The 24,716-nt window shown below is 37.1% G+C and overlaps 6 protein-coding genes across 9 annotated transcripts; 1 reads left to right on the forward strand and 5 right to left on the reverse strand.

Moving 5' to 3' along the window:
- Window positions 1-1,862: 1,862 nt before the first annotated feature.
- On the forward strand, window positions 1,863-7,552 carry LOC104716185 (V-type proton ATPase subunit a3). The gene is made up of 18 exons (XM_010433559.3): window positions 1,863-2,229; window positions 2,697-2,741; window positions 2,831-2,953; window positions 3,055-3,162; window positions 3,453-3,569; window positions 3,657-3,830; window positions 4,033-4,170; window positions 4,529-4,636; window positions 4,729-4,836; window positions 4,936-5,084; window positions 5,232-5,385; window positions 5,585-5,745; window positions 5,866-6,072; window positions 6,177-6,360; window positions 6,459-6,542; window positions 6,634-6,827; window positions 6,902-6,961; window positions 7,075-7,552. Exons 1-18 carry the CDS (start codon window positions 2,080-2,082, stop codon window positions 7,277-7,279), a joined length of 2,469 nt encoding a protein of 822 aa, XP_010431861.1. The 5' UTR covers window positions 1,863-2,079; the 3' UTR covers window positions 7,280-7,552.
- A 998-nt stretch (window positions 7,553-8,550) lies between these two features.
- On the reverse strand, window positions 8,551-10,250 carry LOC104716186 (cysteine protease RD19A). The gene is made up of 3 exons (XM_010433560.2): window positions 9,759-10,250; window positions 9,541-9,660; window positions 8,551-9,267 (listed from the first exon to the last, which is right to left on the reverse strand). The coding sequence occupies exons 1-3, from the start codon at window positions 10,212-10,214 to the stop codon at window positions 8,740-8,742; spliced, it is 1,104 nt and encodes a 367-aa protein (XP_010431862.1). The 5' UTR covers window positions 10,215-10,250; the 3' UTR covers window positions 8,551-8,739.
- A 702-nt stretch (window positions 10,251-10,952) lies between these two features.
- Window positions 10,953-13,316, reverse strand: LOC104716187 (chromatin remodeling protein SHL). Of its 2 annotated transcripts, none has more exons than XR_755958.3 (5): window positions 12,912-13,302; window positions 12,465-12,810; window positions 12,084-12,152; window positions 11,445-11,563; window positions 10,953-11,295 (listed from the first exon to the last, which is right to left on the reverse strand). XR_755958.3 is itself a non-coding variant. In XM_010433561.3 (5 exons), exons 1-5 carry the CDS (start codon window positions 13,123-13,125, stop codon window positions 11,230-11,232), a joined length of 834 nt encoding a protein of 277 aa, XP_010431863.2. In that variant the 5' UTR covers window positions 13,126-13,316; the 3' UTR covers window positions 10,953-11,229. The 2 variants fall into 2 exon arrangements, 1 of the variants encoding a protein (XP_010431863.2); XM_010433561.3 differs by having other exon boundaries at window positions 11,445-11,583; window positions 12,912-13,316.
- A 233-nt stretch (window positions 13,317-13,549) lies between these two features.
- On the reverse strand, window positions 13,550-21,085 carry LOC104716190 (bifunctional phosphatase IMPL2, chloroplastic). 3 transcript variants are annotated; one of them, XR_015567817.1, is made up of 10 exons: window positions 20,536-21,085; window positions 20,253-20,331; window positions 19,910-20,004; window positions 19,772-19,821; window positions 19,467-19,591; window positions 19,306-19,372; window positions 18,958-19,047; window positions 18,720-18,851; window positions 18,511-18,594; window positions 13,550-14,139 (listed from the first exon to the last, which is right to left on the reverse strand). XR_015567817.1 is itself a non-coding variant. In XM_010433566.3 (10 exons), exons 1-9 carry the CDS (start codon window positions 21,083-21,085, stop codon window positions 18,524-18,526), a joined length of 1,239 nt encoding a protein of 412 aa, XP_010431868.2. In that variant the 3' UTR covers window positions 13,550-14,136; window positions 18,511-18,523. The 3 variants fall into 3 exon arrangements, 2 of the variants coding, with proteins under 2 accessions (XP_010431868.2, XP_010431867.2); XM_010433566.3 differs by having other exon boundaries at window positions 13,550-14,136; window positions 18,720-18,831; XM_010433565.3 differs by having other exon boundaries at window positions 18,720-18,831.
- LOC104716189 (putative receptor-like protein kinase At4g39110) lies at window positions 15,124-18,073 on the reverse strand. The gene has a single exon (XM_010433564.3). It carries the CDS (start codon window positions 18,055-18,057, stop codon window positions 15,409-15,411), a length of 2,649 nt encoding a protein of 882 aa, XP_010431866.2. The 5' UTR covers window positions 18,058-18,073; the 3' UTR covers window positions 15,124-15,408.
- LOC104716188 (uncharacterized) lies at window positions 21,029-21,926 on the reverse strand. Its single transcript, XM_010433562.2, has 2 exons — window positions 21,463-21,926; window positions 21,029-21,306 (listed from the first exon to the last, which is right to left on the reverse strand). The coding sequence occupies exons 1-2, from the start codon at window positions 21,730-21,732 to the stop codon at window positions 21,127-21,129; spliced, it is 450 nt and encodes a 149-aa protein (XP_010431864.1). The 5' UTR covers window positions 21,733-21,926; the 3' UTR covers window positions 21,029-21,126.
- Between the last annotated feature and the right edge of the window lie 2,790 nt (window positions 21,927-24,716).

Below are 24,716 nucleotides of genomic sequence, written 5' to 3' on the forward strand. Positions count from 1 at the left end.
ATCGGGTTCTAACAAAGGGATAACATTGGATCTTTAAAAACTGTCAATATAATTTCAAGACTGCTTCGTGGAATCATATACTACTCTCGTTTTTTGTTGTTGTTTATATTGGCGTACACAAGTGTACAGCAACAAACAAACTGTTTATATGAAAAAAAAAACTTACTATACATACTATATATATATGTAGCGAATCAATAAATAGTTTTCCGTATGAAAGTCTATACATGGATAATTTTATATGTTGATTACTCCGAAGTTTTTCTATTAATATTTTGTTTGAAAACGGTTCACGGGTTACTCGCGGTACCAACAAATCACAAATGTTGACACCTTTTAGACGTTATTATTGGTGACTACTAATCTATAGAGCACAATACATTGAGACTTTAGTCTAATAGTTCGGCGAGATACTTCCCCAAGGAAATATCGTAATCTCTGAATATACATTTTTATATCTTTTGTGTTATTTTCTAAAAGAAATTATATTTTTTTAGTTATATAATATTTGTAGATCTTATTAAGTCACATGGATGTACTACTGGACTTTTTGAAAAGGTTCTTCGTGCACTTTTAGACATTCCTTTTTTAAAAAAAAAATAGTGCATGGGACCTTTTTGTCAATTAATTACTACCATCAATCATTCATCAATGGACTCGAATCACTTCAAATTTGTTTACATATCTATATAACCAAACAAAATCTAATCATTCATCGATATCATGTGTCCTTGTTTTATATATCAAGGCCTAAATCTTTTAATACATGACTATCAATGTTAATCTCTATTTTCTTATAACCAGTTTTAATCTCAAATTGCAACATTAATTTCGTATTTATTATCAGTCGGTGGGTTCATCATGTGCGTCAATTTTTGTGAGCTGAGTATTAGTTATATCGTTTGTCTTTGTCTTTGTCTTAATTCCAACAAATGGGTTCCTGGACCATTTCCTGACATACTTTCTTGCCACTTTCAATCATGTTCGTCCAAATCCCCGTAAATCTCAGTCTATATAATATACATACGTTATACGTATAATCAATCCCACTCTAGTTAATTTCTATTGTCTTATATATTCTTATCAAAGGAAAAGAAAACGTATTTCAACTTTTCTGGTCCAATTGTGACTAATTTTTGTCAGCAAGAAAAGTAAAACGTTTATATCTTTACATTATACTCATTACGACGACTGCATATCTTTGCCTCCCAATTTACATTTTCCAGTTTGTTATATGCTTCCTAGAAAACTCTACTGAGATTTTTTTATATGCCTTGTCCAAATCAAGAGAAAGGAAGAAGAGACCTAGTAGAATCTTGGAACTGAGTTACCCAAAAAAAAAAAAAAAACTTGAATCTTGGAACAAATTGGCGGTTGTAATTTGGATCTCACTCATGGGCCAATATTTGGTCGATCGAGTTTTAAAAAAACATATCACGATTGTGATTGATTTAGGGAGCCCAACTAACGAGAGCCCCATACCAAGAGAAGATTGATAGTACTACTCTTTAAGTGATGCATGCAATTGCAAACCCTCCAGAGATTTACTTGTCAACAAAGTGGTTCCTTTTGGCAATTCATGTTTTGATCGCGAAGCGCCGAAGCTGCATTCTTTTCTCTTTGCTTAGTTTTTTTTTTTTTTTTTTGTTGTTGTTGTTGTTGTTGTTGTTGTTGTTGTTGTTGTTGAGTGAATCGCTTTGAGAGAGAGAGAGAGAGAGGGATATTCTAAACTAAAATTAGGTAATTCAAAGCCCAGTAACGAAGATATCTGAAAAGCCCACTAAAAGCCCAGTAACGAAGATATCTCAAAAAACAAGGGTAGAATAATAATATTGGGAAATCGGGAGGGGCAATTATGGGATAAAAGCAGATTGAAATACGAGATGGGGACTAGGCCAGATAAAATAAATAATAATTATTATTTACAGCTCTTTTCACCTCCTCCGTCTTTGCCTCGTGCGTGGTCTCTCTCTCTCTCTCTGACAAGAAAGAAAATACATTATCGTCAAAATCTCTGATTCCTCTCCTCTCGTTTTTGGTTCAAAGAAGAAAAGCTCTCATCAATCGATCAACGAAACGATGGGGGAAAGCCGCGGTGGTGGCTGTTGTCCGCCGATGGATCTGATGCGTTCAGAGACTATGCAACTTGTTCAGCTCATTGTTCCCATGGAATCCGCTCATCTCACCGTCTCTTACCTTGGGGATCTCGGCCTCGTCCAATTCAAAGACGTCAGTACTCCTCTCTCTCTCTCTCTCTCTCTCTCTCTCTCTCTCTATCTCCCGATGCTTTGTTGACGACGCTTATGCTAATTGGATTGTGGCATTTTCTCTTATTTACAATCCAATCCGTGTCTGATGAGGAACGATTTTCTCTGAAATTTGGACCTTCGATGGTGATTTTTGACGGGGTTTTCGAATTTGGAACCCTAAGGTTTCATTCAGGATTTATGAGTGTTGACGGATCTATTTCTAGCTGTTATTTTGAACATCGCCTTCGTTTTGTTGGATAGTAATCTACTCGCCTCAACTTTGGCGTTTGGTTCTGAGATTTTCTTAGTTTGTTATTCGTAAGAGATGATGAAATAGAGATTTTTCCTGATTTCATCACCACAGATCTTTGGTCAATGTTTTTTTGATGTTTGTCGTCAACCACTCCCTTCTTATAGACCTTTATGTTTCCTTAATGTTGATTGCAGCTTAATTCAGAGAAGAGCCCATTCCAACGTACTTATGCAGCTCAGGTAAATCTCATGCTTTCATATAATTACACTATGAGTTGGTTTACACCTTACAGTTGTGATAATCTGCCTCTTGTTTTTAAAATATTAAGATTAAAAGATGTGGAGAGATGGCACGGAAAATACGTTTCTTCAAGGATCAAATGTCTAAAGCTGGAGTTATACCCAAGGAATTGCTAGAGAAAGAAAGTGACATTGACTTGGATGATGTTGAGGTAAAATTTGGTATACTTACATGCTTCTCATTTCTCCATGTCATGCTTTTCGTTTTCTCACCGATTTACTTTTTTTTCTTTCTTTCTTTCCGGCTTGTTAGGTCAAGCTAGGAGAGCTAGAAGCTGAACTTGTTGAAATCAACGCTAATAATGACAAGTTGCAGAGATCTTATAATGAACTTATGGAGTACAAGTTGGTTCTTCAGAAGGTACTATATATCTTCCTTATCTATATAGTTACACGGGTCTTGAAGATGTTATGTTGGATTACGCAACAAATAGTATGTTTTGATAATTTAATTTGTAATCATGTTATAAATTATTGGTATGTATCTCTTTATTTATCCTAAGGCTGTCCCACAATAAGTAATATTTGATAAAGATAATGATAATACTAATGAGTCTGGAGCTTTTTGTGGTGGTAAATAGGCTTCTGATGTTATGTTTGAATCCTATAAAGTGCATCTCACGCTATTTTATCGGAATGTGATATTTTCAGGCTGGTGAGTTCTTTTCTTCTGCTCATAGAAGTGCCACGGCTCAACAGAGAGAGATAGAATCAGAAGATTCACAACAAGCGGGTGACGATCTTCTGGAGTCTCCTTTGTTGCAGGAAGTATGAAAATTTCAGCTGTTCTCATGCTTAAAGTTTTTGTAATTTCTTGGTTAGTTATCACCAGTCACAATAGTTTCTTTTAAACAGGAGAAGTCCATTGATTCGTCAAAGCAAGTTAAGCTTGGATTTCTTACCGGATTAGTGCCTCGTGAAAAGTCGATGGTGTTTGAGAGGATTCTTTTCCGTGCGACTAGGGGCAACATCTTTATTCGTCAGACTGTCATTGAGGAGCCAGTCATTGATCCGAGCTCTGGGGAGAAGGTTAGATGCTTCTGCTTTCCTCTTGAATTCTTTTAGACATAGGAAGCAAGATCTTATACTGATAGGAGTCCACTTGCTTTCTTTCCTTCTGTAATTTCTGCTCTAATATATATACACATGCTAGATATTTGAAATATAAAAACGCCTGTGCGGCTTTTCTGTGTATTAATTGGAATTAACTCTTAACTTAACAATATTGTAGGCTGAGAAAAATGTTTTTGTTGTCTTCTATTCTGGGGAAAGAGCGAAAAGCAAAATTCTTAAAATATGTGAAGCTTTTGGGGCCAATCGATATCCTTTCAGTGAGGACCTTGGAAAACAAGCTCAAATGATAACCGAGGTATGTATTATCATTCTTGTGAATTATTAATAGGTAATTATTTGTATTTTTTTTGTTGTTGTTGTCATAGTCCATTTACTTCCCTGGATATTCCTTTTTTGTACATGGCTTTCTTTTGACTTCCGTCATAATTATTAACAGAGTGTTGGGTATTTGTTGGCACTCAGATATCCAATAAAATTTAATGCATGAGAATGTAATTTTTGATCATTAATGTACCGAGGTTGTGTGCCTGTTAGTTAGAAGTCGTTTAGCATCCATGTCACGGTGCATCTTAGTCTAGCAATTTTATGATGATACTCCATAATGATGATACCATAACTGTCTACCATCTTTGACTTTTTTCACAATGTTTCAGGTTTCAGGTCGATTATCAGAACTTAAAACCACCATAGATGCTGGGTTAGGTCACCGTGACATTCTGTTGCAGACCATTGGAGATAAGTTTGAGTTATGGAATCTCAAGGTAATATCCTATGTGGATCTATGTTGGGGGTTGTTGACCCGTTTGTTATACTCCATGCAAGATGACGTCAACTTTTTATTTACTGATTGCAGGTACGCAAAGAGAAAGCTATCTATCATACATTGAACATGCTTAGTCTTGATGTGACGAAGAAGTGCCTCGTGGCCGAGGGCTGGAGTCCGGTCTTTGCATCAAATGAAGTGAGTTATTCCTTTTTGTTGCACTGTTACGTATTCCGTGACTGTGAGTTTACTGCTTTTGTATTGTTTACTTAAATTATAATTGGGTTTGTTGTGCAGATTCAAGATGCATTACAGCGTGCTGCCTTTGACTCCAATTCTCAAGTTGGATCAATATTCCAGGTCCTAAGGACCAAAGAGTCGCCACCAACTTATTTCCGCACAAACAAATTTACTTCTGCCATCCAGGAAATTGTTGATGCGTATGGGTAAGTGTCTTTCTGGAGCTTCTGACTCGGTTTAGGAAACAGGAAATTGGAGATAGCCTTTGTACTAGAAGAAAATATGTTGTAGACTGCGTTTTTACTCATGTCATAGTTTCCTCTGATCAATCTTCTATGATCGCTACTCTGCAGTGTGGCCAAGTATCAGGAAGCCAATCCAGGTGTATTCACAATTGTTACCTTCCCCTTCCTTTTCGCTGTTATGTTTGGTGATTGGGGGCATGGAATATGTATTCTGCTTGCAACGATGTACTTGATATTGAGAGAGAAGAAACTTTCCAGCCAGGTAATATCCCCCAACTGATGTCATCAGCAGAACTTGCTTATAGTTTAGCTGTCTGTTTTTTTATAGAGTTTCATGCAAATATGAAAGCATAAGAAATTCACTTGACATTTCGAAAGATCAGATTAATCTATTGCATTTTGATGTTTTATGCTTGCGAGTTCTAGATGCTAACTCTTCAATCGTTGCTTTCCGACAATAGAAACTTGGGGATATTATGGAAATGGCTTTTGGTGGGCGTTATGTCATTCTGATGATGTCACTCTTCTCAATATACACTGGTTTGATTTACAACGAGTTCTTCTCTATACCATACCCATTGTTTGCTCCTTCAGCCTATGATTGCCGTGATGCCTCTTGCAGGTATGCAGGCTAGTTCTAATAGTTAGGTTTATAAAGGAAAATAGCAGGAAAATAGCATATTAGTAGCAGGGAGTCTCTTTACGGTTCTGAATTTCTTTCTTTTCTTATTTCTATGTTCAGCGAGGCTACAACAATTGGTTTGATAAAGGTCAGAGACACTTATCCATTTGGTCTAGATCCTGTGTGGCATGGAACCCGCAGCGAGCTGCCATTCCTGAACTCGCTGAAGATGAAAATGTCAATTCTTCTCGGAGTTTCTCAAATGAACCTTGGAATAATAATGAGCTACTTTAATGCTAGATTCTTCAAATCGAGTGTAAATATATGGTGGGTTAAGTCGATATTTTCTGACCATAAATGTGCTCTCTCTTCAGTTCTTTAAACATTTAAATTCAGTCATCCTCATAGCGTCTAATTTTGATGGCTTGCAGGTTTCAGTTCATTCCCCAAATGATATTCTTGAACAGCTTGTTTGGCTATCTCTCGGTCCTCATCATCATAAAGTGGTGCACGGGTTCTCAAGCAGATTTGTATCATGTAATGATATACATGTTCCTGAGCCCAACCGACGAGTTAGGAGAGAATCAACTTTTCCCTCACCAGAAAACAGTGCAGGTTAGTATTCCCCGTAGAATTGCTATTACGACTTATGAGATCTAGAAAAGCATGTCATATATTTTGCTTCACTCATCGCTTTCCTGCCCATTTTTCAGCTTGTGCTTCTCTTTCTGGCTCTTGTTTCTGTTCCGTGTATGTTGCTTCCAAAGCCGTTCATCTTGAAGAAACAACATGAAGCTGTGAGAGTCTTTCCTTTTCCCTTTTTCGTTTCTTTACTAGGTGTTATTTTCTTACCCTTTGCTGGTCGTCCTAATCGGTTTCCTTCTCCAGAGGCATCAAGGTCAGTCATACGCACCTCTTGACGAGACAGATGAGAGTCTTCATGTCGAGACAACCGGAGGATCCCATGGGCATGAAGAGTTTGAATTCAGCGAGATATTTGTGCATCAGCTGATTCACACCATAGAGTTTGTGCTTGGAGCTGTTTCCAACACTGCTTCTTACCTGCGTCTCTGGGCTCTCAGGTATGAGTAGTAGAAGCTATACATGAATCACATTAACCTATACTCGTGGCTTAATATCCATTATTTTGTTTCAGTCTTGCTCACTCAGAGCTATCATCAGTCTTCTATGAGAAGGTCCTCCTCCTCGCTTGGGGGTATGCATTCTTCTCTCTCTCTCGTTCTCTTTCCCTCTCTTCTAAACATATTTCCCTTTTTGGTCTAACATGTTTAATCTTTTTGTGTCTCGTTGGCAATATCAACAAAACAGTTACAACAATGTGTTGATTCTGATCCTTGGGATCATGGTCTTCATATTCGCGACCGTGGGGGTGTTGTTGGTGATGGAGACACTAAGCGCGTTCCTTCACGCCCTGCGTCTCCACTGGGTTGAGTTTCAGAACAAATTCTACGAAGGAGATGGTTACAAGTTCGCTCCTTTCACTTTCATTTTCACGGCAAACGAAGACGAGTGATTCATTCCTCTCATCCTCGGCATTTTGCAAATATATAAGGTACAAACAAGTTTTATTTCTTTCTATTAAAACCCAATATTTTTTTTTTCCCCTTTCTCTCCGTATAAGGGTCAATTAAATTTATTTATTTGCCTGTGGAGATAATGTTTTTACCAAAAAAACAATGAGAGGGCATAATGGGATCTGTACGAGGAAAAAACCCATTTGTTGTTGTGTTTGTTTTGGATTTAAATAATAAGCTGTGGATATGAATAAAAGTGAGGAATCTTCCAACGTGTCTTATGTTTTTCCAGCCCATGGGACTGTACATAATGGCTCAGTAGTAATTTTTATAAGCCCATTATATTGCTGTTTGTTCAAAAATAAGATTTACGAAATTTGCCGTGGATGAGTAACTTAAATACCACTTACTTTATTCGAAGCAAAAAGCTATTTACTTCATTTGATGTTTTTATTCGAACGTTAAATAACGTTTCTTGTTAAAGACTAGCAAATTTTTTTGCATAAAAACCGAAAAAAAAAAATAAAAAAAAATAATGCTGCGTAAAATACAAATACACTAGTTCTCATAAGAATTATACTAATTAATGGTATTTTCAAAATATAATTAATGCTAAAAACAGATTGTTTGACAGAGTTTAACTTTTTGCAAATTAGTAGAACGTACAAGAGATAGATTTAATATTTGCACTAAGTCATACAGATATAAAAATATACTAAAGAGAAACTCGCCCACGTATTGAGATTTTTTTAATAGTCCAGAGAATAAATTATACGTTTTCGGTTTGTTTTTTAATTGAAAAGAAAAGGTTCAAAAATAGCGAAGGATGAAAAGGATAAAAAAAAATAAGACAAAAATTCCCCCACGCGCAGCTAAAAAAATAAATCCTATATTGTTGAAAATAGAGTAAAATCCCTGGACTATATAGCATGCAGATTTGGGCGGGTGTTGATCCACGCGACACATAGCGCGTAAGGACGCTTCATTTTGACCGTCTCAATTTAGAGCTAAATGTCGGATATAACCTAGCTGCCAGCTAATTAAAACTGCAGTCCGGTTGAGTTTTTGAAGCAGCACATGCACGTCGTTTTTATTTTAATCTTAATTAATAAACATATTTTATCAAGACATTACACGTAGGCTTTAAAACGTACGAAGGCTCAAATTAACGGCCCAATCTATATTAAATTAGTATTAGGCCCAGTCTCTAATAAACTAGTATTAGGCCCAGTCTCTAATAAACTAGTATTAGGCCCATTGAAACTGATCCTTGTTAAAGTAAGCCCATATAAACGGCCTATTTTGTTCGATTCAAAGGGAACATCACTAATGAAACATTGTACGGCATTGCTCAATAGAATGCATTTTTTTATTTACAAGCAAGAAGCAGAGAGATAAGATAGAGAAAGAGTCAGCGCTCACACAAATCACCAAAGTAAATAAAAATTATTGACGATGCTTAATGGGCGTTGGCGGAGACAGTGGCTGAAACGGTGGAGACAAGACTGTCAACGCCACAAATGTTACGGCCTTTGCAGATTTTGTAGAAGCCATTCTCACCCCAGGTCTCTCCCCACGAGTTCTTGATGATCCAGTAAGGCTTTTCCTTGAACCTAGCCGGAGCGTAACCAGCCGAGCCATAACCGACCAATAAGACACCGTGGTTGAGCCTCCTGGCGCATATGTAAGGGCAAGAGACACCTCCGATGTAAGTCTGCATATAGGCAGCGTTGATGGCAACGGCAAGAGGACCGTTCTTGACAAGGTTAGCAGCAATCTGTTCTTCATCAATGGAGACAACACTGAAGTTGGAGACAGAGGCAACGATCTTGGACTTGTCTAACTTGCAAGTAGGGCCGTCCTTTCCAGTGTAAGGATAGTCTTCTTCTTTCATGAGCCCTCCGGTTTTAAGGGTGTATTCAAAAGCACTGTTCATTAGCCCGCCGTTGCAACCAGAGTCGCATGAACCTGCCTCCTCTGGATCACACTGCGTATAGAGATGATAGCAACAAAATCAGAATTACACACGATCATCCGAGAATTTGAATCATCTAATTTAGGCAAAGATGAGAGACAAAATATCATTAAAACAAAGCAAGCTGAGAGTTCTATCATCTTAATACTGAGAACATCTTGTAAAAGATACGATCAAACACGTAATATATATTAGTACAAGACACAATTAGACTCTGGTTAGATGATAATCTATTAATCCACAAAAACTCATCCCAAAGTCATCTGAGATTGAGATAAGACAAACCTCGTGATCACAGTCGACGAGCTGTTGTTCGCTAAGGCTGACGAGTTCGCCGGTAGCAAGGAAGTTAGCACCTTCCAGAGCACCGGTGGCGCTGAAACTCCAGCAAGACCCGCAAGATCCCTAATTTATTTATTAATCAATAACCAAATCGGCATAAAGTCCAACCACACTCAACCAATTCGGAAGTCAAGAAGAAGACGGAGTAAAGTAGTAATAACCTGATTCTTGACGGGAGTAACAGCACCACGATCTCTCCAATCAAACTCCTCAGGGAGGTTCTCGGTAGGGAGAATAGGAGCCTTGTTAGCATCCTTTGGAAGCTTAAACCCGCCTTTAACACCTAGATGCTTCTTCCTAAACTCAGCGCGAGTCAGATCTGAGAACTGCGTAACGCCATGACGCGCCGACGGATCCAGCTTCTGGTGACGTCTCGCTCGCCTGAGATTGGCTTTGAAAACGGATAACCTATAGTCATGCTCCTCGTTCGAAGCGTAGACTTTGCCGAACTTTTTCTTGAAGAGAGAAAAGTGATCCTCCGAGGACAAAACCTTGGCTTCGTCAACCACCTGACGGATCACCAGATCATCGCCGTCGTTGGCATCAGACGACGAGACGGATACGATGAAGAAAAACACAAGGAAAACAGAGAAATAAAGCTTAAGGCGATGATCCATTGATATATTTTTGTTGGTGTGATTGAAGAAGAAGGCAAGGGAGAGAGGGAGAGAGAGAGGTTAATATAGATAGAAGAACCCTATTGGGTGGGGGTGAAAGAAGAAGATATACACACGCAACGTGAGTTGTATTTGTGTATGTATAGATATATGCTACGTGTCCTTTTCCCTTTGGAGATTAGCTTTCGGTTTCTTTAAAGATAATTTTTTAAAAGATATTGTTTATTAATAATAGTCGGAGAAATCGGAAGATATTTGTTTTTTTTTAGAAGTTTACTTATCCAATGGGGAAAAGGCGAGGTAACCAATGATGAACATACACGTGTTTTGTAATTGAATGGGTATGGGAGAATAATGGAAAGGGATAGGTTCAACTTGTTTGTTTAACCAGTGCCGTGTTGTCTTGTAGAATCCTTCTTTATTCTTTTTTCATTTCATTTTTACCGCTTCCTCGCCACAAACTGGAAACGTTAGTTGCAGCTTTTGTCGCGAGGAAGCCTATTTATCATTTTTTCTTATAATGTTACAGTTCATTGACTATATAACGCCTGTAATTGAAACACCGATCGGTAACAAAGTGTTCTAGTGTTTCGACCGTTCATTTAAATGTTTGCCTAATTGGATTTCAGACTACTGCTGCTATAGACAATTACTCGGCTTTGGTCTTTGTATTTGCGTTTAAATTTATTGTAGTAATAAAGAATGCACTAGCCACGGGTCAATGAAGAAACAAACGAATAAGCAACCAACCCCCTCTTTGTTTAGTGTTTATAGACATAACCATTTAACCCAAATTTCATCATATGTGACAAACTAAGATGCAGATGAGAAACCCATAGAGAATATACATGTAATTATACAACAGCCAAGCCAACCATCTAAACCCCTCATTCTTAACAAAGAAAATCTAGAGAGAGAGAGAGAGAGAGAGAGAGATAGAAAACAAACCACCTTTGTAGATTACACAATGATACTCAAACTCACCCAAGATATATATAGCCTTTACAGGTTTACGTTAACCTGGTCGCTTTGTGTGTTTGTTCTTCGGCTTCGTTACCTCCAGGTTGCGCTTTCCATTCACCTGTTTGTTAGGACCAAACATATCAAAACCTTTGCTATAACAGTAACGAGACATATACTTTGGCTTCAGCAGCATCATGTCTCTTAAGTTTTGTTACGTATATCAGTCCACGAGCTTACTACTGTTGTCAGGGAAGGTTCAATAAATACCTTAGCATCTCTTTGTTTAGAAGTTGAATTAGAGTTCTGTAAATCCTGCTCTTGCTCTTGTGGGGAACACTCTTCACAGTAGAAGTGATCGAGCTTTTTAGCTTCCTCTATTGTTGTTCCTATACAAGAAGGATGAAACCTGAGCCAATGTTAGTTTGCTACAACATCAAAGGAAACACACAGAAGACATTCCCAACAAAATCCTCTTTACAAAACCAGTAAGAAAAGACGAAACATTATAACAGTTCCAAGATCAAAAGATAAATATCTGTTTCAGTGACTTCATTCATTTAACATCATGTCTCATACAACAAGCTAACATGAGTGAAAGACCCAAGCCACACACCAAGAAGATATATAAAAACCCAAATCTTAATAGTGGCATTATCAGTAAATTACATTAGGATCCTCACCACAGTTATTACAAGCGTTTCCTAGTATCAGATAAGACTATACATGAGCAAGGAAGAGCAATCACATAAGTAAAAGCATGCCGGATGCATTCATCTTAAGAAATCTCAATAGCATATCCACTAGGAGTCTAAGACTCATTGAATACAGTTAAAACCATATGAGCAGTTCCACCAGCTCGTGAGTCAAGAAGACTAAAAAAAGAGTTCCAAGCAAGTGAACACTTACCACTCAGAACATTCCTCGCATTGAACCATCAAGTCATCAGGGTTGTATGGCATCTCACACTTGCAGAACCTGCCGATAAAAAAAATCAATTTAGATTGTATAAAGAAAAAACATCTGTGATTCAACTAACTACTTCTCCTTGCAGAAACAACTTCGTGAAACCCTTAGACATAAACCAAATAAGATTTCAAAGTACCGAAGTTATAGAAGAACACTCAATGCATACACTAGCACACTAAAATCGCATCTAATATAATAAATTCCAAAAAAGCGTAGATACAACCGAACACTTAATCAGGTGATATCTAAAATTAAGTTCATCATTCAAATCTTTTAATTCTCGAATAGTAATGGAATGAATATGGTAACAGAGAGACATACACGGCGACTCTGTCGGGATTAAAGGCGCCGGAAGCGGAGTTGTACTCGAAACGACAGAAGAAGTCGTCGTTTCCGACGGAGTCGAGCTTGGTGTAGCTGCTGAAAGTGTGGACCTTACACTTGCCTTCGATAGTATCGGCGCTTTGAAAATCCAAGTGGTCGGAGAGGAAAACCTCTTTGGCTCCATGGAACTGTCTCCTCCCTCCGATGGATTCCTCAGGGCGGTAATACCACCTCACACGAACTTTAGCGTTCGATCCACGCGCGTCCGTCTCGATCGCCTCTACCCTCGCTACGTACGACGCCTTCCCCGCCTCCGACGACCGCATCAACACCGCATCTCCCTCTTTTTTAACCACAACAAACCGAAACGATTCGCTTTTGAATATCATATCGCCAAAGAAAAAAGAAAAAAAAAGGAAGAGAAACGAACGAAATCAAACGTACCTTGAATGGTCTTGTTGATGTGTTTGAGTTTATAGGACTTGAGTTGCTTCCTTGGAGCCTTTTGCTTGGGCATCTGAAGACGAAGGTGTGTGTGATGAAGATGAAGCGAAGGGCTTGTTTTTGTTTGGGGTTTCTGAGTTGCGATTAGTTTTTTTTTTTTCTTTTCTCTCATCTCTCTCAGTTCACAACAATACAGGTCGGGAAAAATAATCATATGTCTCGCGGAGTACGTCAGTACGGTAAGAACAAGTCATATGGAGCGTACGATTGGGTGAAGAATGGCACGATCGTGAATATAGAAGAAACCAGGGGAGAATACTGGTAAAGAGGATATCAGATAGTCAATTGACCACGTCAGCTTTTAAAAGAAGCGCGTGTGAAATATGCGCCCGCTCCCGCTCCCCCCTTTGTCGTGAATCACGCAGATTTTAGCCACGTAAGCAATTACTCATTATGATATTGTCCTTACTTTGTTTTTCGAATGTACCAGTATGTTGCATGATAGGATTAACAAGGAATGTTAAGGATTATTTATAAAAAAAAAAAAAAGAATTTGTAGAATGTTTTCCTTCTATTGAAAAAAGTATTTTTGTTTTAGATTCTATTTTAATTTCTTCTTGATTGCTTGCCTTAAAATATTCTAAATTCAATTCTATGTTTTATTCATTTCTCTATGCGTATGATTACATCCAAAAGGATTTTTCCAACATTCTGTCCCAAACATAATATGCGCAAATTGGAACAAACACATCCAAATCTACATTAAATTTGCGCAAAAAAAAAAAAGAAGACCACAAAAACATTTTAAAAAAAAAAAGCAAAGAAAATCAAATGGCTGGCTACCCCACACACTGAAGTTTGTGTTTTCAGTACTGGGTTTGGAATAACGAGCCAAAAAGGGGACTTCGTGATAAATTTGAGAAAGTGTTTTTCCATCGTTTTTTTTTTTACCTAAGCACCAACACAAGGTGAGGAACAATGGTTGCTACTAGAGACTCTACGACAAGGGTAGTTCGAGAAATTCACATTGCTGTTCACAGCAGCAGAAAATGAAGATGAAGATGATTGCCTGTTCTTCTTCTTCCTCTTCTTGTAAACATCATCATCTTCATCTTCATCCTCATCATCAAACGTTTGGGTTGGTTTCTTGAGATCTTCAAGGCATTTTACATCTGAGATACACACGAATGATCTTGCTTTCCCTGAATAGTACCTTGATAATCCTCTACTATTTTTTTCACAAAATTCCAATATTAGATCACTAATCCAGATATTCATTATTCAATAAGAGCCATAATCAGGTGGTTACTTTTTCGGAAGGTTGTTTCTTAGCTCTCCCATGTCAAAAGCCAACCCACTTATGTTTTCCATAGTGACAGAGATAACAAAAACAAAAAAACAAACAAAAACTTGGGTCTCTTTTGGCTTTTGTGGGAAAGATTTAAGCTACTCATCTATCTATATATACACAAGAAGAAAAAATGGAAAGAGAAAAGGAGAAGTCATTTGCTTAATTGAAGGGAATGGTTTCTATTTCTGGGTTAATGTTTTATTTTACTTTCATGGTTCTCTTATTCTTTGACGAATCTGTGACTGACCCTAACCTTTTCTCACCTATACTTCCTCTCCTACAAACACTTGTGAAGAGTTTCATATCCAAACATTTACGATTATACATAATATTGCAAGGTTTCTTTACCAAGATAAGATGAAAAGCTTAATGTCTTTCCATGATTATACCAAACTAACCCATCTAAAGAAGGTTTCTATGATTTTATTAACTAACAGAGGTCGTCGACCAAACATTAACTAATTCCATTCAACAAGAATCAAAGCTTGAATAACACACAGAAAACATAGTATAGCTTATTAAGGTTGAAAGTGTGACAGCTTAACTAGAGTTTACACTAGAATACGAGAATCGGTTACCCATTTTCATTTTTATAATAACTTTGAGAGGACAAACACATTGTTCCCCAGTTTATGTTTAAACACCAACTTTGAGATGAGATTTATTTGCCAAAAAAAATGACCCAAATTTGTTCTCATCCTTGGTCTGAAACAGATGTCAGACCGTAAAACCAACAACAATAAAGATTCACAACTAATACAAAAACGCTTATGTAAATTCTATATGAAGATTCACAAACGCTTATGTTTCAATGTGAAGTTGTATCTGTAACCTAATATTAACGACTACAATAAAGGAGGATAAGTAAAGTAAATGCATCAGAGCATTTAGTAGTACACATACATACATATATACATATCCACCCACAGATTGCACTTCATACAAAAATATATAAGTTTGATAAAATACACACCAAAATATAAAAGATATCACACATCTCCCCGACCACCAAAAAAAAAAACATAAAAAGAAACAGATATATCACCTTAAAAAGTCAAATTTTTCTATTGCAATTACTGTTTATAAGGACAAACTCGTTTTGGTGCATTCTTTTTGCTTTTTTTAATAATTCTCTGTTAGTTTGTTTTATCTTCCGTTAAGGTTAGCAAACTGAGTAAACATTGCAGTTCCAGAATGTTCATCCACGGCCTGAACCTCGGCTGTGCCATTGTTCTCGTCCACTTTAGAAGGAACCGGAACAGCAGCTGCTGCATTGGTGGTGGCTGAGGGTGTGATCGGAGATGGAGTAGACACCGGCACCGAGCCAGGTGTCACTGCACCAGGCTTAGCGTTCTCAGTCTCTTCGGCTTTGCCCTGAGTGAATGCCTCTTGAAGCTGAAGAGCATATTCCAAGTTCCATAGAACATCCCCCATTGTTGGCCTATCAACACCGTAATCTTCCAAACACTTTTCTGCTGCTTCAGAAAACTTCTTCATCGATTCAGGATTAATTGTTCCAGCCAAATGAGGATCAATGATCTTCTCGAGAAGTCCTTTCCGTTTCCATTGCATAGCCCATTCAGCTAAGTTAACCTGTTCTCTTGGTAGCTGAGGATTGATGGCTGGTCTTGCGCACAGTGCTTCTAGAAGAACGACACCAAAGGAATAAACATCGGATTTGTCAGTAAGCTGCTGTCTTCTAAAGTATTCGGGGTCCAAGTACCCAAAACTTCCTTTCACGGCCGTACTGACATGGTTTTGTCCAAAAGCTACATCTTTAGAAAGACCAAAGTCAGCCACTTTAGCAACTAAAGCGTCGTCGAGGAGAATGTTGGTGGATTTGACATCACGATGGATAATCCCCTGAGCTGTTCCTGTGTGTAAGTAGTGAAGCCCACGTGCAGAACCAATACAGATCTCAAGTCGTTGTTTCCAGGTTAGAGGAGCAAGATTCTTTCCGTACAAGTGGTCCCTGAATGGACCATTGGACATGAACTCATAGACTAAGATCATCTCTGAGTTCTCGTCACAGTACCCAATCAAGGAGACCAAGTGTCTGTGTCTGAGCTTAGAAAGCATCTGGATCTCTGTCTCAAACTCAGTGATTCCTTGTTCAGACTGTGGGTTACCTCGTTTGACAGCGACTTTGGTTCCATCGTCGAGGGTTCCAATGTAGACATTACCGAATCCTCCAACACCGATAATCTGAGATGCTTCAAAGTTCTTTGTGGCTTCTTGAAGTTCTGAAAGGGAAAAATAGCGGCCAAGGCCAAGAGTTGAGTTGTAGAAGTTGGATTTTTGAGAACCACCTTTGCTTGTCATGAAAGTGCTATCACCGGCATGTATTGGTAGCAACCAAGAAGAGAAACTGTTTCTCTTCTGCCAATCTTGTGGCCTCTTCTTCCACCTGTAAACCATGGCTCCCAGACCAATGAAAGCTCCAAACATCATCACAAACCCGGCGGTTGCAACCATACCATGCTTCCCCATGCCAGTGGTTCTACCATCAACTCCAAACTCTCCATCAAGACTATTTACGGAATTGCTCATCTTCAGAACCTCAACACCGTTCAAGATCGCGTTTTTGGAACCTGTATCTTCTCCCATGGGACCAATCTGTACTTGAAGCTCAGGGCTCATAAGTGTTGCGTTCACAACGATATCTTTGTAGTAAGGAGCTGCTAGATCTCCAGTGACAGTTGACAAATCCAGCCCGGAAATGGCAGTTTTCCCGTTAATGTACACATTAAAGTACAGGTCATTGAGAGACTTGCTAACGATGTCACAGAAATGAAGCCGAATAAGGTAGTTAAACGATGGGTTAGAGGGGAAATTCCAGGAGACGTTGAAATTAGGGTCTATGGTGTGAGAATTAGCCATTTCCGCAGCTGTTGCATAAACCGACTGTGGAGCAATCAAAGGTGTGACTTCGGGTGGGTACTTGATTGCCGAAGAGGTTGTTTGAACGTCCTTTGCCAAGTTCTCATCTTTCAAGAATTCCTTATCCGGTATCCAGGTTCTTCCTAATGTGTCATTCTGAGGCATGATCAAGGGACCACCAACATTAACTCTGTAAACAGACTGGTAAGCGTAGTCAGACAGACCCGAGAAACCATTGACAGGGAAAAGGGCGGTGCCGGAGTCAGAGATAAGTTCGTCTGGAGCAGACACGACTTCGATAGCATTGATGAACGCTGCAGAACCTTTTATAGGTCTGAACCTGAGGGAGAATTGAGCATCTGTGATGTTGACGAGATACTCCTTCTGAAGAACAGCTTGACTATCATTGTTGTTGTTTGTTATTTTGAAATTATGAAGCAACACATATTTCTCCGTTAGAACCGAAAAGGTTGCTTGTTGGAGATCAAACTTGTCATTAGGGAAGGCCAAGAAATGGAGGCGAACCCAATGCCAACCAGGTCGAGTCAAATGGAATTTGTAGGTGGCTTCCTCACGGAAGATCCTTGCAGTTAGGTAGATAGGAGAAGCGATTTTGTCTGAAGGCGGGGCCGAGACCTGAATATCTTCCTTAGCTTCTATGTATTGGATCGTCTCCTGGTCACTCTTAAAGACTCTTCCATCAGGGTTTTTGGATGACGATTTGCTTCCACAATCAATGAGAATATCATCTGCCGGTTTAAAACCAGCAGCAGGTCCCACAGCAGCGGCAGCTACCGCGGATGCAGCAGGCCCTGAGAGGAAGAGGAGAATAGCCAGAAGGAGAGCCATGGAAGGCTTTGGAGAAAAATCAAGGATGAGAATCGTGCATATGTTTGGTTTCTTTCTTATCTCCATCCCTCCTGGGTGGGAAGGAAAGAGAGAAGAGAGAAGGATGGGGACGAACAAAGATAAGAAAGAATGAGGGAGTTTGTTGGGTAGCTTGTGGTTGAAGAAAAGAGGGAGAAAAAAGGTCATGAAAGAGAGGAAACATGAGTTGTTATATGTGTGGCCAGTTTTGGAGTATGGTGTAATTTCGTGGAGGATGTAGCATTGATGATATTCAATGGTCTATTTTTAGCAAATTACTAATTCTGTTATCGTGACAACTTTAACAAAAAGCCAAAAATAAAATAACTCTGCTTCCCTATTTCAAAAAAAAACGAAAAGTTAAACTGAAGCTCTACCAGGGTCATAACCTCACTATCAGTTTTTTTAAATCTTACAAGCAAACACGACACGAACAAAGATCAAAATTATCGTTTTATAGCAAGAAAGTTATGAAGAAACAACAAGTAGGCCAGAACATACCAGCGAAGGCTTTTCACTGCCACTCAAGTGACTCTAAAGCTTGCTGATGAATGTCTGAATCTCCTGCTGCAACTACATTAAAGCCTGTGACAAATGAAAAGGTAGATAAAATGTTTAATAATTCGATATTCAGGGGTAGAGTGATATTTGTTTTCATGACTTTATGACTGAGAGCAAGAAACAAAGGTTTTTCGATATATTGAACATACTTGTCGCAACTGCACTGGATGAAGCTTCCCACAAAAATGGTTTACCGTTCCAATCGGTTATGGTACCTCCAGCGCCTTCTATTACAGGCACCAGAGCAAGGAAATCATATGGCTGACGAAGCATAACATTGACTTCAATTAGTAAGATGTGAACGGACAGCACCAGTTGAAGATTGGTACATTAGGCATTCACTTTTGACAAGAAATTATAGTGGTGTTAGTCTAAAAGAGAAGTTACCTTTAGACCGGATTCAATAACAAGATCGACAAATCCAGAAGCCAGGAGAGCGTAAGCATAACAATCACAACCGTATAATGGCATCTTCACCTGTAACAATATAATTTAAAGAAATGATTTACAAGTGAAAAACACTGAACAGAAAAGGGATACAGAGGAACCCATATGAAAATCAACTGGGTAAGAAGCTCAATTAAGATACTGACTATTGCAAGATGTGTTAATCTTCATATTCTCATACGGAGGTTTCATCTAAGTTTTGTTTGCCTGTAATATATGCTCCAGCCGAGAACAATCCCAATTTAACTAAATTCCATGTAAGAATATAATAGACAATTAGATAAGAACCTTGTCTCTAACTCGAGCATATGCCTTTTCTGCCTCTCCATTGAATAGATGTGGGCTAGTGGTGTATCTGCGCAGTATAAATATGACTACTTTTCATGCTATTTCCTTGAAAAGATTAATACAGAAGTATGGCTATTATGGCTCGATGGAGGCAAACTTACAAATATGCTTGTGATAATTTTGGGCAAGATCGCGTTGAGATATCCTCCCCATTTAATTTAGTTCTTCTTCCAGTCAGTCCTATCCATCTCTCTTTTAGAATAGGCTGATCAATTAGACCTAGAATCTGAAAGGGAAAACAAGGTCAGTTAGTATAGCTCATATGCAATTCTTCAGAATCAAAGAAGTTGCTAAACAGTTCAGAAATTTAGCATGCGTAAACTACTCTAAAATTAACACAAAACAGGTTACATGCTAGGCAACAAACATGGGAAGCTTGCAAACAATGACAGAGTCGGTGTCTTACCGGTTTACCTTTGTAGAGCAAAGCTATCAACGTACCAAACACGGGTTTCCCTAAGACGGAGCAATTGATAGCACAGTCAAATCCTCAAACACTTGATAAGACAATGGAAATGACAAAATATTAGAATAACGAGTGCACCTGTGATAAAGCTCTTTGTTCCATCGATTGGGTCCAAGACCCAAACATAGTCAGCAGATTCCTGTTTGCATCTCCAACCCATCTCTTCACCAAATCTACAGTTTCAGCTTTGTCAGTGTGAATAAAGATGAACACATGGACTGCTAGACAGAAGTCACAACTATAATTACAAAATTACAAAAGTCACAATTTCAGTGTGTATCTATCATAAAAATTACAAAAGTCACAACTAGAATTACATTGTGATCTAGCAAAGCATGGTTCAAGCATTGATCATCTCTTAATATCATAAAAAAAAAAGAGGAACAAGAATCATTTTGTCCAATTTTCAAGGGAAACTCACATAGCATGAGAAGGAAGATTCTGGAATATAATGGATACCATTGCCTCTTCAGCCATTTGATCAGCGATTGTAACAGGACCTAGAGATGATCCAAAATTAAGGTAGTTTAGTGATATTATAAAAGAATGACATTGGGTCATCAACCAACCAAACCCTATGATAGTTGCTTAGTAATTTCAATTTCACTCTCAGTTAAGAGTTACCCTAAAACTTGGTGCTCAGTCACCACATATAAGCCTACAATATCACCAAGCTCCATTGTATACTATGAATCGAAACTTACTCATATCATCTTTATCGACGATGTCGAATTTCTTCCGGAAATACTTTCTGATAACCTCGCCGGAAGCGTCAGCTAGTGCATTGCCCACAGCGGCGAATCGATCTAGCTCGATGTCGCTCAGTTCCGAAGGGATGTTTTCGATTAGGTCAGGTCGTTTCGTGTTCGAAGCCATTGTAGTAAGGGAGATCCGGCCACGGGAGACGGCAGCAACGCTTGAAGAAGAAGTCAGAAAGGAGAATCGGCTGCTTCTAGGCGAGGAAGGGACACGAAGTGAGCAAGTTGTTGTTGTAGACCGCAACACCGGAGACGGTGGCGGAATCAGATCGAATGATTTATTACACAAGGAGTGCGACTGAGCTAACATTCTGGTTACTATGAGAAGGGCAATTGACGGAACCAGTCCACCAACCAGCGCGACTGAAAGGTTTTGAATAGAGAGAGAGAGAGAGAGAGAGAGAGAGAGAGAGAGATGATTATTATGCAATCTCATCCGTTGGTTGCAAACAACTTTTCCCCAATACATTCCAAGATACCATTGATTGTCTGTCATTACAATTTACAAGTAATCAGGACCATCCGTATGGAAAACTTTCACATGTCATTACGGTGGCCGCCTGTAAGTTTCTCCTTAATCTTTTTAAAGAAATCCTTCTTCTCATGCGGCTCGTGAACCGATCCTGATCCGGTCGCATGCTCAGCTGATGGCTTCGTTTTAGTTTCATCCGTTATATTACTTTTCCTCCCTACTCCTTCATCACCATCCTCCTCCGTCTATACATATTTATAAGCATTGGAATGATCCATAGTGAATCTTGATGATCATAATTAATTAATAAACCAATACATACGCACATATCTAATTATATGTACTACAATATACCTAGCTAGCTTCTATATAGTATCAAGGTGATGAGATTGTTATCTTACATAGTTGGTGCGGAACCAGCGGAGATCATGGTCTTTAAGAGGGTCGTGGGACACGGAGATGGGTTGTGCGTGGTGAGGCGTATTGGTGGTGGTGACTGGGGCAGTGATTGGGTGTGGACCCGTGTAGCTGCTCTCCTTGAGGTGAGGGACGGTGGTTGCAACACCTGTCAGGTGCATAGCGTTACCAAACTCGTCCATCAGCTGAGCTGTCTTCCCGTGTTCGTCCGTGAGATATATCGGGTTTCCTCGTTCGTCTTTCAGATCAGCCATTGTGAAGATACTCAAGTCTCAACTCTCAACCTAACGTTGCTAGTGAGTACATTTTGCGGTTGCGTGTCTGTACTATACATTCATTAATCATTCATCTGCATGTCATGACACGTGGCGCGATTCTGGATCCAGATGCGTAGGGTATTGCCACTAAGCACATATGATATGTAACGATCCTACTGATAATCGTATTCGTCCAAATAATCCCGACAGACATAGCTACATGTCTCCGTTGGTATTTCAAAACGATTTATGATGTATCTGACCCCTAACTTGCGTACAGAAATGATATGTCTATCTATACTATTAAAAAGAAAGTATTTTTAATAAAAAACATAAAATTAGAAATTATTACAATCAAATACCACTAAAAACTGAATAAAGATAACTATAAATAAAGAACCAAACAGATTGATATTGATAGCCAAACAGATTGATATTGATAAGATCCAAATAGATTAAAATCGGATACAATTAATACCTAACATATACAATATCACATCAAACAAATACAATCCAATAATAACAATTACCTAATATTTATGAAAATTAAATTTATTACCATAAAAATCGGACACTTAAATTCAGAATTATATATATGTAAACATGTTTAATTTGGTAATATATTTAGAGATATTTCTGGAAACAACAATTTTTTAATATAATGATAAATATTTAATTGGGTAAAGAATTGGTCAAACCTAATTTGATATTTTAAATGACATGGTTAATTAAAGAAAATAAATATATGATTATTAAAAATGGAAATACATAACGGTAGATTTTCAATTTTTTTTTTTGATTTTCAAATTTGTTTAAAAACTTAATAATATATTTCTGAAAAAAAAAACAATAATTAATAATAAGAAAATAACTAATGAAACAACTAAAAAAGGAATATGCTCTTTTATATTGGTTTCAAACAGATTAATTAATAAGAATATATTTAAATTATAGGTAATATATATCGAGAATTATTATTTTAAAACTTATGAAAATATTTTAATGTTCTTAGATAACAGAGCTACTAAATTCTTATCTATTTTACAAAAATTATTATATAATTAAAATAAATAACGATTAATAGTATAAACTAAAATCTATAATAAAATTTCATCGATTAATTGAAGATAATTGAAATAATTAGTAGTTTTAGTCATGAAACAAATATTCAAAACAAAATATGGGCGATATGATGGCGAAATTTGTGGAAACCATCAACGAACAATTAGGAAATGAATGCAATATATTTGGCAAAAATATCTTAATAATAAATGAAAAATCTCAAATAGATATTGAACTTTTTCTATATCATTCTCCTATATATATCTCGAAATAATTTTGGTTAAGCCTACAAATATCTCCTTTTTTTTCGTTTTTCAATTTTGATAGCACATAATCTTTTTGTTTTTTTTGCTAATTGAAGTAGAATCTAATTTAAGTTTTTTTAATTTTGATTTCAGCGTTCAAATAGAGCATGAAAATGGTTATTTCTCCACCTTGTGTGTCATTGTTTCTTCAAACCAATGGTACTTTGATCTATTTATTCTTTAAGTTTACTTAGTTTATGGACTTGGTGGATTTTATATTATGTTAAAGTTTGATCTTTATTTTCCATGACACACCCTTCATTTGATGAAAAAGCTTAATCGAGTTCTTATTTAATCATCAAAAATACTTATTATGATATGGAGAAGAGAAGGAAGAACAGTTGATAGAATATGGATCCTCAAATCTACTCATTGAGCTAGATGATATGAAGCATGACTACGTCGTTCTGGCTTTTTTATTTTGTTTATATGTTATTTTTGTGTATTATTAAAGTGTGTGTTTTGTTTTTTGTAGATGGAAAACTTTGGTTTGATTTTACGACTCGGGAATCAAACACAGTAAAAATTTAATTGTTTGGTATTTAAATTAGCTAATAATTAGGGTGTGTTTATGCAGGGTTTTAGCCATGGAGAATCTTGGATCACACAAGAAACAAGTACGAAACCATTTAAACAGGCAGTTAAGGAACTTTAATTGTCACGTGAAGACTATACTACTTGTGATTGATTTTATTGTGTTTAGACTTTTAAATAGGAAAACATGTAATCGGAGCAAGTGCATTCACTGTATAAGATATATATGTGGATAAATGGTTTATTAATATATTTTATAAAACTATTTAAAATAGACTCCTGATATATCTTTTTAAGTATTGAAAATTCTCTAGATATTGGTTCGTAAGTGAAAAAATCAATTTTTAACTATTAAAAAGTTTTAATGCTATATACCATAGCTGTTAAGATTCTAATAAAATTAAAATTTTGTTATTAATCATCATCAAATTCAATTATGCAATTAAGATTTACATTTTTTTGGTAAAGCTTGAATCGACGGAAACCTAATTTCGTGTACAACATAGTTGCAGAATTACTAGAGTTTCGGAACCAGCATATACAACAATTGTACGTATACAAATCTATATCTTTTAATATTATAGATTTATAATAAAAATTGTTAAATAAACTTTTGTTAAACGACTTACTTTCAATATTTTAAATATATATCACTAATCTATAAATTGTAAATATATAAAATAAAATATAAACATATTCGAAATAATTATTATCTAGCAATATTTGAGCCAAGTAAACTATTTTATCTTATCAAATAATTTTTTTTCGAATCAAACTATTACGTAATCGGATGAAACAGGATGAAGGAGATAAAACGGGAAAAGAACATAAAATTCCAATATATTCTATGTAACATATTCAATTTATCTAACATAAAAATGTTCAAAAAAAAAGATATTAAACTATGTTCTATAATAGCTAAACATTTTAACAACAAAGAATTGTAATCCAATATAAATTAACCATATGTCAAAATATAAGAATAAAGAAGTCAACTATTTTTGTAAATATTTTTTATGATATGATATAATATATAAATATATTAATTTAAACACAAACTTCAAAAATACAAATAAGCTG

The sequence above is a fragment of the Camelina sativa genome, chromosome 10 (genome assembly GCF_030686135.1).
Source record: "Camelina sativa cultivar CO46 ecotype springtype chromosome 10, ASM3068613v1".
NCBI lineage: Eukaryota > Viridiplantae > Streptophyta > Magnoliopsida > Brassicales > Brassicaceae > Camelina > Camelina sativa.

Excerpts from the sequence above, each read along its gene's own strand:
- LOC104716187 (XM_010433561.3), bottom strand. The coding sequence starts at position 13,125 with ATGATTATTTTTCCCGACCTGTATTGTTGTGAACTGAGAGAGATGAGA. Across the intron at positions 12,153-12,464 it reads AATCCCGACAGAGTCGCCGT|GTTCTGCAAGTGTGAGATGC; the intron begins GTATGTCTCTCT and ends TTTTATCGGCAG. Across the intron at positions 11,584-12,083 it reads TGCGAGGAATGTTCTGAGTG|GTTTCATCCTTCTTGTATAG; the intron begins GTAAGTGTTCAC and ends ACATTGGCTCAG.
- LOC104716189 (XM_010433564.3), bottom strand. The coding sequence starts at position 18,057 with ATGGAGATAAGAAAGAAACCAAACATATGCACGATTCTCATCCTTGAT.
- LOC104716185 (XM_010433559.3), top strand. The coding sequence starts at position 2,080 with ATGGGGGAAAGCCGCGGTGGTGGCTGTTGTCCGCCGATGGATCTGATG. Across the intron at positions 4,637-4,728 it reads TTGAGTTATGGAATCTCAAG|GTACGCAAAGAGAAAGCTAT; the intron begins GTAATATCCTAT and ends TACTGATTGCAG. Across the intron at positions 4,837-4,935 it reads CGGTCTTTGCATCAAATGAA|ATTCAAGATGCATTACAGCG; the intron begins GTGAGTTATTCC and ends TTTGTTGTGCAG.
- LOC104716190 (XM_010433566.3), bottom strand. The coding sequence starts at position 21,085 with ATGACAGACAATCAATGGTATCTTGGAATGTATTGGGGAAAAGTTGTT. Across the intron at positions 19,592-19,771 it reads TGCTCTACAAAGGTAAACCG|ATTCTAGGTCTAATTGATCA; the intron begins GTAAGACACCGA and ends TTTCCCTTTCAG. Across the intron at positions 19,048-19,305 it reads ATGCTCGAGTTAGAGACAAG|GTGAAGATGCCATTATACGG; the intron begins GTTCTTATCTAA and ends ATATTGTTACAG.
- LOC104716186 (XM_010433560.2), bottom strand. The coding sequence starts at position 10,214 with ATGGATCATCGCCTTAAGCTTTATTTCTCTGTTTTCCTTGTGTTTTTC. Across the intron at positions 9,661-9,758 it reads TTACTCCCGTCAAGAATCAG|GGATCTTGCGGGTCTTGCTG; the intron begins GTTATTACTACT and ends TAAATAAATTAG. Across the intron at positions 9,268-9,540 it reads TCGTCGACTGTGATCACGAG|TGTGATCCAGAGGAGGCAGG; the intron begins GTTTGTCTTATC and ends CTCTATACGCAG.
- LOC104716188 (XM_010433562.2), bottom strand. The coding sequence starts at position 21,732 with ATGGCTGATCTGAAAGACGAACGAGGAAACCCGATATATCTCACGGAC. Across the intron at positions 21,307-21,462 it reads GCTGGTTCCGCACCAACTAT|ACGGAGGAGGATGGTGATGA; the intron begins GTAAGATAACAA and ends AAATATGTATAG.